The sequence below is a fragment of the Panicum hallii genome, chromosome 5 (genome assembly GCF_002211085.1).
Source record: "Panicum hallii strain FIL2 chromosome 5, PHallii_v3.1, whole genome shotgun sequence".
In the NCBI taxonomy this organism is placed as follows: Eukaryota; Viridiplantae; Streptophyta; class Magnoliopsida; order Poales; family Poaceae; genus Panicum; species Panicum hallii.
In genome coordinates this window covers 17,654,272-17,671,440 of record NC_038046.1, presented here as the reverse complement: position 1 = coordinate 17,671,440, position 17,169 = coordinate 17,654,272, and the positions used below count along the sequence as shown (strand labels likewise).

Sequence of the window (17,169 nt, the reverse complement as noted above, 5' to 3'; positions counted from 1 at the left end):
AGTTTCGAAAAGAAAAAATAACTATAAGAGGGAGAGGAAAAAAAAGGCCAATCTCAAGAGCCCCCCGTACGATTTCCGTCAAGAGAGGCGGAGAGGGTCCACCCGCTGCATGCTCCTGCCGACGCCCTGTCACGTAGACCACCCGTCGGCACGTCCGCCGTGCGACCTGAACCCAACCCCACGCCGAACGGGTCAGACCGCACCAGTTCGCACGCACCCGACCGGACCGGGCCGGCCCCGCCTCGCGCCGCGCACACCCCTCCCCTCCGCCCTCCCCTTCTTCCCCAGGGAAACACCTCGCCTGCATACGTACGACGCACCACCCCTCCCTGCCCCCGCGACCCGGCACCGCCGCGCCCCGATCTCCGGCGTCGACACCGCCGCCTCCGGCGACCCCCCTCCCGCGCTCCTGGGGCCTCCCCCGGAGCCCCTCAGGCCGCCGCGCCGCGCCTCGTGGGCTCCCCCGGGCTCCCCGGCCCCAAACCCTAACCCTAGCTCCCGGCGCGGGGCAGTGCAGGTGCGTCCTCTGCTCCATCGGGCGCTCCGTCCGGCCTCCCTCTGCCCCCCACGGCCCCTTAGGGTCGCAATTGAGGTACGTAGAGTGCCGCGCGGTGGTGTGGGTGGGAGGTCTGAGTGGCCACTGCGGGGAGACTGCGCCGGCGGCTGCTGAATTGTGCTGCATTTGGTCTGGGCGGGCGTGTGGTGGTACGTGCGCGGGTCCGCTCCACGCAGCTGTCGCTGCGCCAGGGTTAACTGGTAACGTGCATGGGCTAAAAGTGCGTTATGTCACTTTTCAGTGTGGGAAATGGTGTGGGCGTGCTCAAAAATGTGATTTTTTTTCCTGTACCTGTTCTGATGGTCGTGGACTTTCTTCTAATATGGAAACTGGTGACATCATTTATGCAGCCTGTCAGGATGTGTGTTTTGTTTGATTACTCGATTAGGCAAATGCTGCTATTCCTCTGCATGCCTTTGTTAATTTGGGCAAGGGGTGTCCTGTCATTTGCGGCGCGTGCTCTTGTTTGTTCGTCACAGGCTGTTATGTCATCGCAAGCGTTTATGTGTTGTTGCGCAAAGGCTGTTATTGTGTTATTGTGGTTAGAATTCTTTTTAACTTTTTTCATGGTCTTCTTTTGCTTGTGCTTTTTATGGCAGTGCAGTGTATTGCTTGTTTGAAACTTCAGTTGTTCTGTCGTTTCTGGTAGAATCAGTTGTTCTGTCGTTTCTGGTAGAATCAGTTGGTCTGTTGTTTCTGGTAGAATCGGTCGGTTGTCTTATGTTGACTGGTTTCTGGCTTGCAGGAAGCAGAGTGTCTGTTTTCTGGACTTGAGAATTTGAGAGGTTGTGCGGTCTAATGGCACACGCTGCTGAGTAGATGTGCATACAATGATGCATGGGCAAAGCCTGTTTCTGTGGTCCAGTGGCTATTGAGCTGTGCTCTATGGGAGGAATTGCTGAATGTGGTGTGAGCGTTGACACTAAAGCTTCACCACGTCGTGCGGCCATAGAGAAAGCTCAGGAGGAGCTGAGGTATATAAACTGATATACCTTGCTTCCAACTTGCTTATGCTTGCTCTGCGTACCTGATGCTCAGCAATGCAAACTCCAGGCAGGAATACGATGTCCGTGAAGAGCGAAGGAGGGAGCTTGAATTTCTGGAGAAGGTACATTGCATTGTCATCCTTTTGGTTTTGCACAACTTTTTTCCCCTGTTTATTCACTTAATGTTGCAGGGAGGCAATCCCTTGGATTTCAAACTCGGCCATGTAGCATCACTCAGTGTACAGTCCACTTCTGTAACAGACCAGATAGCTGAGCAAAATGTGATAAGGTGACAACTAATTCTTGATCTACCATTTGAAAACATTGCTTATTCATCTAAGCCTTCTGAATCTCTCATGCTGCAGCGAGGCTAAAGGTAGTTTTGCATTTGCCGCATCACCTCATGGGGATTCTGTTGAAAGCAGTGGCAAGCCAGGAAATTCATTGTGCCGTGAAGGCAATACAGCCGATAATCTTATGCTCTTGGATGGAGATACCAGCAACATAGGTGGGGAGAAACTTCCAAAACGTGGAACTAAAAGAGCTAATGCAGCTCAAGCTGAGCAGTTCACGGACTGTGATGGTCAGAATAATGCAAAAGAAGAAGATTCCGGTTTATTCCGACTTGGGCCAAAGAGCCAAGCATACGCTCGACGTAGATCAAAGTCAGCCAGAGACAATTCAAATAGTGCACTTGTTAGGCATCCACCCGTTCCTCCAGTAAGTTCTCAGAAAAAAGATGACACAGGGTTAATCCCAGAAGCCAAGACCGAAGATAATGGCGTTTCATCCGTCGGTGATTCGAAGCCAAATAGTCCTAACTGTCAAAATATGCTGAAGAATGCACCATTAAATGATAATGTGGAAATGGATACGGGCGGTGTCCAAGCAATTTATGAAGGCGATCAAACATCCAAGAATGAGTTATCAAACAGCAACAATGGCAATCAAGCTATGGAAATTTCACCAAACAGTGTGACTGATAATTCACATCTTACTGTAGGTGATCAGATGGCTACTGCAACTGCTTCTGCAGTATCCCCTGATGCTATTTCAAAAGAAGCTGCTTCAAATATAGTTTCTTCTCTCCCATCTATATCCAATGAAATCTTGAAAGAAGCACAAACTCCTGAGAAGGCAGGTAATAGCCCATCTACTGTAAGTGCGGTTGACATTCATGCAGATAGTATGGATAACAAGGGTCCTACTACTGATTCTGCTGTCAAAAGTGCTTGTTTAAATGAAAATGAAGTGGATCCAACGCATGCATATGCCACCAACGCTGCTAATGAACATCCAGGCCAAAATGAGGATCTTGCACCAGTTAAGGCTGGTGAAATGGTTGATGAAGGCTTGAATAAAATTCTACCTGAGGACAAGGATGACAAGAAAGATAGTCAACTGGAAGTTAGTAGCCAGCCTGTCGCTTTGGATGACAGTTCTAGACAACCAGAACTTAGTTGCTCCGTTGGTGTGAAAGATGAGAGAGAACTTTGTAACAATGCAGTAGATGCACAAAAGGATACAAAACAGCTTGCTACTTCTAATGAGGATAAAGGGAACAAGGAGGAATGTTCAGATTCCCATAGAAACAACACCAGTGAATCAAGTGGTGCTCAAAAGCTGGCTTGTGTTACTGTGCCCCCTGCCTCAATCACAGGCGATGCGATTAACCCTGTAGAAAATGATGTTGAGAAATCTACCTTAGATCAGGAGAAGATAGCAAAGAAGGAATGCGAAGATTCTATTGTTGCAAAGAAGGATCACGAAGATGCTATCCTCAGAAGGGCGCGGTATATAGAGGTATACCTAGTATATAATGCTCTCCTTTCTGATAGTGCTCTTGCTTCTAAAAAAGGAAACTCATTACTTGGCAGGCAAACATTAAGAGGGCTGGTGAGCGGTCTCTCTGCAATGTTTCTTTGGAGAAGAAGCGAAAGAGTCACTGGGATTTTGTTCTGGAGGAGATGGCCTGGATGGCAAATGACTTCATGCAGGTACTTTCTCAAATTTTCTTTCTTGTTTTCACAAACTGAAGTTTTTTGCTGTGCTGCTCCCCATTGTTGGCAAGTTATTGGAATATCTTGTAAATTGACTATTTCCATAATAGGAGCGCTTGTGGAAAAGTGCAGCCGCAGCACAGATGTCGCACTGGATTTCTTCTAGTGGTCGAGTGTTATTTGAAGAAGCAAGCACTCAGAGAAAGCAGAAATCTGTTGCCAGAATTCTGGCCAATGGTGTTATGCACTTTTGGCGTTCAATCGATACCTCACGAGGAAGTGGTGGTATGTCTAAACCAATGCAAATAGAGCAATCAAACGATCTAGAAGAAAAGAAGCTGGGTGACGTCAAAGCAGGAAAACAAGAGGTCAGCAAAATGAATATGCCAATTAATTCTTTCATAGCGTGCCATAATGCTTTAGGGCTTCATGTAATCATGTTTATATTTAGAAGCCTCCTAGTTGAGTGCAATAGCTGAGAACAGCTCTCTTATGTTGGAACTCATGTTTATATACTACGTAGCTTATGTATTTGCCATTTGATATTGTGGTGATATGTGAACTTTTACAGGATGAAGAAAATTTGGAGCAAGATAAGTCTAGGAAGTCTGTCATTAGCTATGCACTTCGAGTTCTTGAGTACAACAGGAATGCATCCGAATGTCTGCCATTAGCTGAGGCACCACCAACTCCTGACAGGCTAAATGATTTTGGCATTCTGAAAGTACCAGATCAACTTTCAGAAGTAATCTATCTGAACACTGTTTGTTTTGATAATCCTTATTTGTTTACACTATTTTGCTTATTATTTCTTTTATTCCAAGTGATAAGAGGTGTGGGTTAACACCTCCCAAATTCAAGTCCTCTTCGACTTGAATTTGGGTGCCTATGTCTTCTCATGTACCCATCTAGTTCGTCCTAGGTTGATCGAGTTCTTATTTATTTATGTTAAATAGTAAAACCTAATGCCATCCCCCAGCAATACTCCACGTAGCAGTAACTTTCCTTTCAGTCAGCAGAAACTGCAAAAAATCTGCTAATGATTTCCCCCTCTAATCTCAGGCAAATCTCTTTTACGGTGTAGCACCTGGTGCAATGCAGGCGTACAGGGAGTCTATGGAGCGTCTCTTTGTTTATAACAAGGTAAAGAGATTCCCCTGGTGCTCTGAGGGCTACTATGCTCTGCTCTTATCCTTTTTTGACCATCGGGTTGTTTTGTTAAATGTTGAAATCTTGAGTACCCACTTAGACATGTGTCTGTTCAGTAGAGTGTTTCACTTGTGCATCTGTGTATAATTAGTAATACTATGCTACTATATTATTTTATGTCTTTTTTCGTTTTGTTTCTCTATCTTTGGTTTGTATGGCTCTTGATGGGTTTGATTCTCATGCAAACCTCAACTTGCTTGGGACTGAAGGCTTTGTTGCTGTTGTCGTTTCACTTGTTATTGCTCTTCAATTGCCAATTTGTAGGAAAGCTTTAGGTGTTAAGCAGTGGGGTTACAACAATGGACTAGTCTCTTCCCAAATATCTGCTTTGTATATTTGTTAGGGCATTATGGGCCAGAGAATCTCGGATGTTAACAGCTACCTTGTCAACTCTAAATTGCTCTCAAGAAACATATGTAGTACCAGAGTATATGATACACGTTGACACAATACTGTTGTGTTCATTGGCATTTCTGTCCTTTTCTGGGTGGTAAAAGTGGACTTAATGAACTATAATATCTTTCTGTTCCAGAAAATTGGTAACACTGTACTCAAGGATGATTATGAGCCATCAACATATGCTTCTGTTTCAGGTAAATTTTTATGTGTTTCATGTTCTTATCAACATATACTGCATGCTATTATTCTCAAACTACCTGTATTATTATGTGTTTTGTGTTCTTAGCAACACTTCATTTTTGTGTAGATGTGCCTATGGAAAATGTATACGGAGAAGATGAAGCTGAGGGACGTACCTATTTACTGCCTGGAGCTTATGATGGTGGTTTGGCATCAAAATTAAGCTACAAAAAGAAACACCCTGTGCCGCAGAGGATGAATGGTGCAAGGCCATATGAAATTGGTTCTGACATGCCTTATGAACCATTCATGGAAAGCAAACCAGGAAACCAGCAATTTGTACCAAATGGCAAACGAACAACAGACTTCCTTTCTATTCCTATAAAACGCATCCGCACAGCAGCTAGACAGCGGGTTGTGAGTCCATTTCCTGCTGGTGTTTCTGGGACCCCTCAATTCACAAGTAAAACAGATGCTTCTAGTGGAGACACAAACTCCTGTCAAGATGATCAAAGTACATTACACGGAGGATCTTATTCCAGGAAGAATGCAGATATAGAGTCCACAGTTGATTTTGACAGACAATTGGTGTATGATGGTACCGAGGTGTCTACAAAGTCTAAAAAGAAGAAAAAGCCTAAACACCCAGGATACAAGACTCCACAAAGTGTGGCTGAGTCGTGTTCCTTGATGGCACCTGGAAAGGTTAATTCTTTGTGCATAATTCTCATCTTTTTCTTGTTGTCTTTGTTTGATAGAGTAAGTTTCTGGTGATTTTTCAGGGCACATATGATCCTAGACCTCAGGTCGATTTGGTTGCTCAATATGAGCAGGTATTTTATTTTGATATTTTTCTGCTATATTTAATTATATCATCTGAGATGACCTTTGCAACTAAATTTTATGTCAAGATCTTAGTTTTGAAGTGGCTATCCTTACAAATTGCTGAATAATGGTCTGAAATGATTTAGTGGTCTGCAAACAAATAATGCTCTAAATGAATCAGTCATCCATCATGTAGTATGGCGCTCTTTTGTGTGTTCTAGTGCTGGGATCAGGAAATGCCACAAGATACCCCAACCCCAATCCCAACCCCAACCCATATTCAGTATCTGATACATGTTTTCTCCTTTCCATACCAGAAGGATTATATGAAAAAGAGACTGGAGACTCATCAATTCGATTCAAATGGGAATTTTGGTACTCCCTTTATCTATTCTTCAGTTTGCATATTTTGTGATCATATTGTCACCAATGCCACATGAGACAAATTGTTCCTATTGTTGGAACGCGAAATAGCTCCTTACATCTTAGGTGTTATTGATTTATCAACAGTGGTTAATGGTCAACATGCTGCTAAGAAGCCTAAACTGACAAATCAAGCACCAGATATTGCACTGGAAGCTCTTACACCAGTTGGTCCAATAGCTTCTCCTGCTGCGTCACAAATGAGCAACATGGCAAACCCTAAGGTCATAAAGATCAGCACTCGTGGAAGAAAAAGTAAAGGACTCAAGGTATTCATATCTTTTGGTAATTATCATTCTGGTCATACAACTTTTCCTTGAACATATGCATTACTTTGGCTTACTAAAATTTATCATTAATTGTGGAACCATGTTTTGGTAATATAAAATGGATGGCGTGCACATTCATGTAGGTCAGATTATAGTGTAGTCACTGTGAGAAGCACTACAGATGAATACTAAAAAAAGAAATCATTTTATGCTATTTCTGCTTGGCCCTCTGTTTACAACAACTGAATGTACTGCTGATTAAAGCTCATACCTTGTTTTTGGCCACTTAAACATAGTGTGTGTCTCCTTTACTGGTAATTCTAGGAATGAGCTGATTCAATAACATACAGTCATGCTTAGCATTTCACATTCTTGCTTAATTGAAGCGTTTGAGCTGTCGAGCATGGCTAGAGGGAGGCTTGATCAAGTTTGTACACTGGTTAAATTGGCTCAAGAACTTGTGTAGCACCTCTTTTTTGAAAATCTGAACATAATGCCTCATGAATCCAGCTCATGGTGTGCTAGAGATGTTTGTTCCAGTCTTGATAATTTGAGTTAAGCCAAAATCTGAGCCAAATGCAACTTTTTAAATCTCAAATTCTTTTGAATAGTCCAACATTTTCTGATTTGTGTTAAGATATTTAGCGTTCTATGCTGCTGCTTGTAAATTATGCTTCTTACTGAACAACAGAAAACAGCTTTCTAAAATTCTGATCTTTTTGTTAGATGGCAGCTGGTCATTCTGGTCCTGGAAGTCCATGGTCAAGTTTTGAGGACCAGGTTATTGTCTTTGAAATGGTTGTATCTCTTATTTTTCTTTGGTTGGCATTACTCTAATGTCCTATTGTATCAGGCTCTTGTTGTCCTTGTCCATGATATGGGTGAAAACTGGGAATTGGTGAGCGATGCCCTTAATAGCATCATCCAATTGAAGGTAATATTCTATTCAGGATAACCGGTTATGTTTGCTATCAGTCATTTATTTTTCTCCCAAATCATGAGAATGTGCCATGCAAACTGTTTTGTTGCAACCTTTATGTTTGTGTTTTTCATTTAGCACCTTGTACTTCTTAGGATTAACGAAGTAAGTTCAACCTTTTCTGTTCATTTTTGTAATTGATCTATGATCTATATAGACATTTCATGGCTCTGGATTTTATTTGTTGCAATAATCTGGTGCTAATTAAAAAAATTTGTTCCATTTTATCATTTAATTGAAATTCTAGCATCTCATGCGCAGTGTATATATAGAAGGCCTAAAGAGTGTAAGGAACGCCATAAACTTCTGACGGATAAAAGTTCCGGTGATGGAGCCGACAGTGCTGATGACTCAGGCTCATCTCAACACTACCCATCTGCATTGCCTGGCATTCCAAAGGTTATTTCCCATTTATTCTTCTATTTTACCTCGCAGCATGTAAATAGAAATAATATTGAAGATTTTGGTTCTAGATTTTTGGTCATGTGGATATAATCTCTTCTAATCTTTTGCAACTAAAGTGACCTATTATTCTATTAAGCAGTGTGCAACATGGATAAACCAAAGATACGCAATCTTTATTCTTAACAATATGACCCTCATGTGCATATCAGGGTAGCGCCAGGCAGCTGTTTCAGCGCCTTCAAGGACCGTTTGAGGAAGAGACTCTCAAGACACACTTTGAGAAAATAATATTCCTTGGACAAAAGTTGCATCAAATTCGTAGAAAGGTTAGTACTATGGTTTGATAACATCATGTTTACTTAATTCTTAGTTGGGACATAATATGTTTGTAATCTTTTGCTTACATTACTCATCCCATCGAAAATATTTATCGTGGTTTTTGTCAGTCACCTTTTGAGCTGACTTATCTCATGTATTAATATAAAATTAATATTCCAAGAATAATCATTAAGCATACTTTCATAAAATAATACGTCTCTTTTACATATTTTAATAGAAATTGTTAGTGCAAGTGCCATCTTGTAGAATGATATGTCCTAACGAGTTGCGCTTTTGATCAGAGGGCGTAATAGTTCATCTACTATTTGCTAATTCTTTTGTGCTTTTTTGCTCTTCCTTGATTTCTTGTTGAACTATTTCCTTACTGTAAGCTAGGACAACTCAGCTAGTTTTAGGTATGTACAAGGAAAGTAACAGAGGTGCTATCTGCATGTTATTGTGCAATGAAATTAGTCCTTTATCCTTTCCTCTGTACCTTATGTGTCTTTATTGGTCTTTAGAGCTATTATAAAATTATCTCTACTTACATCGGAAACAAAATTTTTGTTGATTCTGATATTTAAACTACTCCTGTAACGTTATAATATTACAGTAGTGTTCTTACGAATTTTTTTACTCATGCTGTTATATATCTAAGTTATATATTGTAGATGGTATTTGTGGCCAAAATTAATACAATTTGATTGAATGCTTTTCTATTGTTTTACTTTTTTTTTTGGGATGGATGAGGGAGTGCATATTGACCAAAAATATTACCCCCTTGTTTCTTCAACAAGAATATCAGTATGAATATAAACTCTTACATTCTTGACAGTTTCTTGTGGTGATTTTAGTTTTGTTGAGATGTGCTGATTCAAGTTTTGTTTGAATGAAAATTGAACTTCCAGTCCAATTCAAATAACAATAAACCATGTGATATATGATCTAACCATGTTTATTTTTGGTTAATTTGAAAGTTACGGATCATTTGGTTTGCAATCAAAGTCAGATTACAACCCGTCATCTGATGTATGGTGAAACCATGTTTCTTTTTCTGAATATTCACATTTATTTAAGTTAATTTGAAAATTTATCTCTAATGTTTCTTACAGTTTGGAGCTCTTTTTTGTGTTATTAAAATATGCTCACACTGATTTTCTTGTGTCTGTTTTTTTTTCTTATTAGGGTGAGATCCAGGAGCTGAGGCAGATAAATCCACTTCATACGTCTCATGTTTTTGCACTTTCTCAAGCATGCCCAGGGAACTTATCTGGTGTACTTTTAACGTATGAACTATACACTTATCTAATTCTGCTATATGATCTTATAACTTGCTATATTGGCCGCATCAAACCACCATGTTCTTTCTAATTTTGAACTTTTTTTAGGCCACTTGATCTTTGTGATGGACCTTCGAACTCGGATACACTTTCTATTGGTTACCAAGGATCTCACACAAGTGGTTTAGCTCTTCCAAACAATCATGGTTCTATTGGTCCTACTCTTCCTACTTCAAATGTGAATTCCAGATTACCAGGTTCTCCTGGTATGGTTCTAGGAAGCAATTCGTCATTGCCTATGAATGCTCCCTCCAGGTAATGTGATGTGATTATCTTCTATAGCTGATATATAACACATTCGATGTTCATATTTGTTTCTGCAAAATTTGTATTGCAGGGATGCTCCGAGGTATGGTGTGCCTAGACCTACCTCGTTACAGGGTGATGAGCAATCAAGAATTCACTATAGCCAGATGGTTAATGGCAGAAGCCTTCAGCAACCTGGAGTTCCTGTTCCTGGTGTGTTGCCATCTGGAGTTGATCGTGGTGTCCGAATGATGCCACCAGCTCATGGTGTTGGAATTATGACCGGACTAAATCGAGGTTCACCTGTTACTAGGCCGGGTTTTCCAAGGGTTGGTTCCCCTGGCATGGCAAATGTACTTCCACATGGAAACATGTCACCCAACAATGGGCAAGGCTTACAAAATACAGTAAATGTTCATCCTGGTGCCATACCTGGTCCTGGAAATACGATGTTGAGGCCTCGTGACCCAATGCAGATGCTTCGGGTAAGCATTCAATTTCATATGCAGTAAGATTTTTCAATTTCAGGATATCCTCACTGTGTTGATTATTGTGGTAGCAGCACATAATATTGTGGATCCACCTATTGTTTTATCATACGAAAACAACATGATTTCAAACTTCAACTAGTACAAAAGCAGATGTTTACATAGCTATGGCATGGAGCTGGTTCAAAATTTGCTGGTTTTTGCTGGTTCAGATGGCTTACCTGTACTCTGAGTAATTCTAGATGACTGATACTGTTGGGAAAATGTAACAATGATAGGTCCAAAAGCATGAACAATGGGAGCAAGGGGGATGAATCGTCTAATTAGCCCCAGATATATTGAATATATTTTTTTAAAGGAGAAATTAGCTCTCTTTGTCCGTTTTGAATATTATAACCAACTTCATGCCATGGCTTCATAAAAAAAGATTTAAAGTACCAATATTGAAGTCTATCAGAAAACACAAGAAGCATTTGCAGTTGTGCAACCGGAGAACAAACTAATAAGGGGCAACCTTTAAAAAAGTGATGAATTGCATGAGAATGAGGTGGTCATTTCATGGACTTGAGATATCTTCACATGTCAGTGAAACGTCGAGGGAAAAATTTCAAATACAAGCATTTAGAGCGGCAAATTTTCGCGAGTCCTTCAATCGATCATGTGGTTCGAACAATCTCTTTGGAAAATATAATATTCCTCTGTACTCTCATTGTGTCATAGAGGTGACGGCCTTTGCTTGGTAGGAGGTAGCATGTTAGCTGGATACTGCAGAAGCTAAAAAGTTCTACAGGACGATTATCAGGCTTGTGGTGTTTTATGGTGCAGAATGTCCTATTAAAGACATTCAATAGTTAAGTTTAGCTGGCTGAGATGCATATATTGTAGTGAAGAGGGTTGGGTTTGGCACCAATGAAGAAAAGCTTATCCAACACTGGAGCTGTGGTCATATAAGAAAGGACCAAATCTGAGATGATGTATGTGGTAGGTGGGTGTGGGGGAATTGTGCGCTGCGCCTATTCATCGCATGCTCGAGTGGAACTCGCGACGTCACAGACGACGCTCTTCATCTTCCTCGCGGAGCCGCGGCGCCCGGAATTCGGGAAGGAGGGGTTGCCGGGGCGCCGGTGGTCACTGGCGGTCTTAGAAGAGGGGGGAGGGGGTGGTAGGGAAGACCGGCGGTGGTTGCGGGTTGCAGGGCGGCGGTGGGTGGCAGCGGGGACGCCGCCGGCTGGGGGCGGCGGCTTGACAACCGGTGGGCCAGGGACCGGGCGGGGGCGCGGCGTTCACTCGGGTGGGGGCAGCACCGGGCGGTGGGAGCCGCCGGAGACGGGGAAGATGACCGGCGGCGTGGGCGAGCGGCGTGAGCCTTCAGCGACGGCTCAGCTCGCACTCGTGCGCGTGAGGAATAGACACCCCCGGAATTGTGTGTGTTCGCGCGTGTGTGTGGTGGTGGTGGTGGTGGGGGGGGGGTGTTGTTAGCGGATTGATTGTTTGAGATTGGACATATCTGATAAAGCCTCAAGAGGCACCAATTTACAGCAGAATTCTCATTCATGCTGATAGTACGAGAAGCTGGTCAGCTGAACCTGAGAGATGGAATATATCCAAGCGTTTTCTTTGGATAGGAGTGTGAGGAAATTACCAATTCCCATGCTAGAACCATGATCTTGGACATCAATTTCTCTTGCCATTGCTAACTTGCTTCAGACAAAAGGCTTAGTTCTTATTGTTGTGTTCAAACAAAAGGCTTAGTTGTTGTTGTGACATACTCCCTCCGTTCCAAATAATAGGTCGTTTTTGCTTTTCTAGATACATAGTATTTCCTATATATCTAGACATAATGTATATCTAGATGTATAGCAAATGCCATGTGTCTACTGTCTAGAAAAGCCAAAACGACCTATAATTTGGAACAGAGGGAGTATTAAGTTTGCTTGATTAAGGAAAGTGATGGTTAAATGAAAGGTTTTTATTTGTTTTTTTTACAATTACTAATGCTATGGTTTGTTTCTTGTAGGCTGTCCAGAATTCGGAAGAGCATAGACAGATGATGTTGCCGGAGTTTCAGATACAAGTCTCACAGGGAAATAACCAGGTTGTCCATTTCAGCGGCCCACCATTTTCCAATGCTGGAGGATCTTCACCAGTTCAATCTTTCCCTGTCCAGCAATCCCAACCACATCAGTTGCCGCAACAGCCGCACATGTATGGAAACACACACCTTGCTCATACCCAAGGAACAAACCAGTCGAACCCACAGCAGCAGCAGGCTTATGCTATGCGCTTGGCTAAGGAGAGACATATTCAGCAAATGGTGCCCCAGCAACAGCGCCCACTGCCTGGAAGCAATGCAGTTCCAACTGTGCAGAATGGTGCACAAATGCAGCAGCAGAGCCAAGGATCTGCGGCTGGTGTAATCCCAGCTTCACAGCCACAGCGTAAGCAGCAACATCCTGCACAAAATCCATTGGCTAACCCAATGCTTCCCCATCAGCCTTCTGCCAATACATCACATAAACAGAAGAAACAACAGGGCCAGCAGCAGCCTAGACAAAATCAACAGCAACGAAATCAAGGTAGTCAGCAAGCTAAGCTTATGAAGAGCTTAGGCCGAGGGAACATGATGCACCAGCCTCCTGTGGATGCTAGTCAAGCCAGTGGCATTTCTGCAAACTGTAAAAACCAAGTTCCTGATAAGAATGTGATGCAACAAGGTCCAGGGCATCTTGTTGGTAGTAAAGGATCAATTCCATCAATACCTCAACCTGGGAGTCAACCAAAGGTATACACTACTCAGATGCCTCTGTCACCGATGCAGACTCCAGATGTTAGTAATCAGGGTGCAGTTAAGGGTTCTTCCAACCATGCCTTGCTAACTTCCCAACAAGGTCAACTTCATTCACCATCACAGCTGGCTACACAGCAGCAGCAGCTACGGTACATGAATCCGTCACAGAATAATATTCAAAGATTAATGATGCAGCAAAATCGCCATATGAATACAGATGGCAGGACTGAATTACCTGTTGACCAAGTACAACACAACCAGGTCATGTCATCTGCATCACTTGCAAGAAGTACGGATTCAGGCAGCCCAGGCATCTCATCAATGAGCCAGCGGAAACAAGAGTCATCCCTCGATCCAAGTGCAGTTACCTCAACCCCACACCTAGCTAGCTCACCTCAAGACACCTTTGTTGGAAGTGATAAGCTGTTGCCATCATCTAGCCAAAGCATGCTGCAAAGGCAAATGTCCGGTGGTATGCCTATTCATGGGCATGACATTGGTGGCCAGCTGCAGCAACAACAGTCTCGGCAGCACCTGCAGTCTCAGCAGCAGCAGCAGCAGCAGCAGCAGCGGCCTGTTGTTCAAGGCAGCATATATGCTCATCCTTCGAATTCCGGGCCAGGATGATGATGATGAGCTATGCTGGGCTGATATTTCTGCAGAGCATCCCTTCCCTTTGTAAAGTTACTGTACAGGTATCTACTCTCTGGACTTGCTCCGTGATGTTGGTTACAATTTTTGTGTGCATGGATGGGACTCAACAATTTTGAGTTAACCTGATGAAACTTCAATTGTTTATTCCTTCAGTTCTAATTCAGAATACTCCATCCACAAATGTAAGCATTTTTAGGAATTTTAGAACAGATTAAAGGGGAAGAGGAATGACTGTGGTGCCCCTCATTCAATCACCAATGCTATAATTAATGCTGCCTTTTCAGCTAACTGATGCCATGAATAGTCGCCGCTAATCACCAAGATGCTTTTTCAGCAAATAAGGAAACTAATTGTTAATGATGGGGGAATGGGTGGGGTTGATTATGCCATAAATGCTAACACTTATGGACAAATTTTGGATGCTAGAAATGCTTACTTTTTTTTGCATGTTTTTATTATCATTTGTCATGGCACCAAATGACTATATTTTCTTTCTATTTTTTTGTCGCCTTATGTGACCTTGGTTTTCCGTTTTCTGATACGTCTTCCTATCTTTTTCTAGGCGTCCGTGCTGTGGAAGATGTGCGGATGATAGGGCTCTTTATTCCCCGACTTTGAGCTAATTGTAGCCACCTCAGTGTCAGGTAGATAATTATTTTCCGTACCATTTTGGTGCCACACTGCTACCTTCCAAGTAGTTTGACCCTAGATTGCTGGAGGTGGTTCTTGTGAGGGCAAATTCCTTTTGTTGTCGAATTGTAACCCGACACTGGGCCCAGTTGTATATTTTTGCCTTTGAGGTCCATGTTGTTAGAGACATTCTCTTTTGTATAAGCCTGTATATTCAGCTCACAAGTCAATGAATGCAAAAGCCTTTCTTTGCGTCAAACCAGATCATCTCGTTAGCAGTTTCTGGAGTCCTGCTTTGGGCCGACAAGAGGAACTGAAACCAGGCTGGTGTTTTTTTATTCAGGATAATCCTTGAGTCGGTGTATGCTATATTCTTTGCTCTTACTGCTATGCTCTATGTTGGACTTCGCCGCTGCTCTTGGTGGTAAACAGATGGTGTGGCACATCGGGTTTCTTTTGTGTTCACAAAGACACGGACTGTGCTTAGCTCTTCCCATTATGTTGCACTGACGCTTGATCCTATACGGACAGGTTATTTATCTGAATATGATTGTGAAATTTATGCACTTAATAATAGACGATGCTTGGTTGCACATGATCACGTATTTCTCTTCCACACATACTTCTCGAATTTTGGAGGCCGACTGCAAAACCCTTTTTCTTTATGCGTCATCATCTGCAAATTTCATGTTATGTTTATCCAGGGTAGTATACGCCAAATTTTTTATGCGTGTACCTTTTTCTAAGTAAATGAATAAATATAGCACAGTACAAAACTTATTAGTTTTGCTTTCAGAGTGGTTCGCCTTTGGTCAGATTGTGCGAGTAATTTTCTCTGTTTGATAACTAAAAAAACACAGTTTAGTTGTGGAGGTCTTGTTCGCTGTTATCTATATGGACGTTCGAACTTTCTGTAGTATAGGATAATAGCAATCAACACATTTTATTTTAATTTATAGGATGTTTGATCCTTGTGGGTAACAAATGAGTGGTTCTTCCATCAAAAAACAAATGAGTGGTCACTACGCCAAAACAGCAAATAGGAGCAGGCAATATGAGATGAGCCTGCAGGGGCTCGTCTCAGATTACAGAAGGAGAGACGCGCTAAAAATATGAGCGCGGCGCTGCGCAGGGTGGGGGAGGGTAAAGCGAGGCACCCCTATAGCACGCGTCTCTCTTAACTAAAGCAAGACGCGCGCTATAGGAGCGCGTCTCGCTTTAGTTTACTGTTCTGAGACGCGCCCGAATGGTGAGACAAATGCGAGACGCGCTTTTAGATGGCGCGTCTCAGATCATGTTGAGATCTGAGATGCACCTTTGGGTGGCGCGTCTCACATTAGTTCCCACCTCCGAGACAAGCCCCGCCTGGGGAAAGTAATGCGAGACGCATCTTACTAAGGTGCGTCTCGCATTTGTCGTGCCTGCCTGCAATACATTACGTTACGTTACATTACATTACATCTCATATCTCACAATATAAATCATCTCACAGATGCAATTGGTCTAGCTAAATCCAGCAATTATTATTACATCGATATTAATTATTACATGGATATTAAATCAGACAATGCAGCTTGCTTACTAGCGCTAGCTTGGTTTTCTGATTCCTGCCCCCCGTAATTGTTGTAATTGTTGGTTATCATAGTGCTCGTGCCACAACAGGTTACGTTGGTTGAACAGTTGCTGCAGGGGAGGCAGCCGCCGAAGCAGCTAAACAGCTTCGACCAGCTCGGAAATTTCATCTTGGACCAGCTCGGGTTTTGTGAGAAAATAGAAATCGATAGAATCCTACCACTAAAGCAGACAAAGAGAAGCTTCGTCCGTGGGTTTTGTGGGTTTGCTGATGCAGATACCGGCAGAATGCGATGATTCCAACAAACACATGTAACAATGGGGGCTACCCGATCCTGATGCGCGAGGGATGTTGGTGGTGATGGGCGCTGTGGTTCCCGTGTCGGCGCTCCGGGAGAAGCCTGCTGGTGGCGGTCTCGGAGGAGGCGCCGCAGATTTGCCGGTGGTGGCGACCGTCGTGATCTCCGAGGCGGTGCACTCCGGGAATGCGGCGGTCTTGGAGGATGCGCCGCGGAGGGTGATGCCGAGCGCCGCGGTCTCCGGGACGCTGGGGAGGGGGGTTTTGTCGGTGCTCATCGTTCAGCAATACATCTCGTGACTATTTCTTTTCTTAAATAGCAGGAGGGGACTAAAGCAAGGCGCGCGTCTCGCTTTACTTTACTGTTACAAATGAGAGACGCGCCTTTGGATGGCGCGTCTCAAATCTCATGATCTGAGATGCGTCTTTGGGTGGCGCGTCTCGCATTAGTTCCCACCGCACCGCCTGGGGAAAGTAATGGGAGACGTGCCATACTAGGGCGCGTCTCGCATTTGTCCGGAGGAAAGTAATGGGAGACACGCCTTACTAAGGCGCGTCTCGCATTTATCCCCACAAGACAAGCCAAGCCCCGCCTGGGGAAAGT

At 43.1% G+C, this 17,169-nt stretch overlaps 1 protein-coding gene across 4 annotated transcripts; it reads left to right on the top strand.

The window, feature by feature from the left end:
• Nucleotides 1-255: 255 nt before the first annotated feature.
• On the top strand, nucleotides 256-14,954 carry LOC112894676 (chromatin modification-related protein EAF1 B-like). 4 transcript variants are annotated; one of them, XM_025962453.1, is made up of 23 exons: nucleotides 256-517; nucleotides 1,302-1,530; nucleotides 1,610-1,664; nucleotides 1,734-1,831; nucleotides 1,908-3,345; nucleotides 3,420-3,539; nucleotides 3,653-3,910; nucleotides 4,114-4,287; nucleotides 4,605-4,685; nucleotides 5,284-5,344; nucleotides 5,458-6,035; nucleotides 6,113-6,163; nucleotides 6,473-6,530; nucleotides 6,666-6,847; nucleotides 7,574-7,627; nucleotides 7,701-7,781; nucleotides 8,088-8,225; nucleotides 8,441-8,557; nucleotides 9,735-9,835; nucleotides 9,938-10,144; nucleotides 10,227-10,620; nucleotides 12,641-14,106; nucleotides 14,628-14,954. In XM_025962453.1, the coding sequence occupies exons 2-22, from the start codon at nucleotides 1,394-1,396 to the stop codon at nucleotides 14,036-14,038; spliced, it is 5,781 nt and encodes a 1,926-aa protein (XP_025818238.1). In that variant the 5' UTR covers nucleotides 256-517; nucleotides 1,302-1,393; the 3' UTR covers nucleotides 14,039-14,106; nucleotides 14,628-14,954. The 4 variants fall into 4 exon arrangements, with proteins under 4 accessions (XP_025818238.1, XP_025818240.1, XP_025818239.1 ...); XM_025962455.1 differs by having other exon boundaries at nucleotides 256-592; XM_025962454.1 differs by having other exon boundaries at nucleotides 256-705.
• The last annotated feature ends 2,215 nt before the right edge of the window (nucleotides 14,955-17,169 follow it).

Coding starts and splice junctions, on each gene's coding strand:
- LOC112894676 (XM_025962453.1), top strand. CDS start 1,394: ATGGGCAAAGCCTGTTTCTGTGGTCCAGTGGCTATTGAGCTGTGCTCT. Junction 6,164..6,472: donor TGGTTGCTCAATATGAGCAG/GTATTTTATTTT, acceptor TTTCCATACCAG/AAGGATTATATGAAAAAGAG. Junction 10,145..10,226: donor CCTATGAATGCTCCCTCCAG/GTAATGTGATGT, acceptor TTTGTATTGCAG/GGATGCTCCGAGGTATGGTG.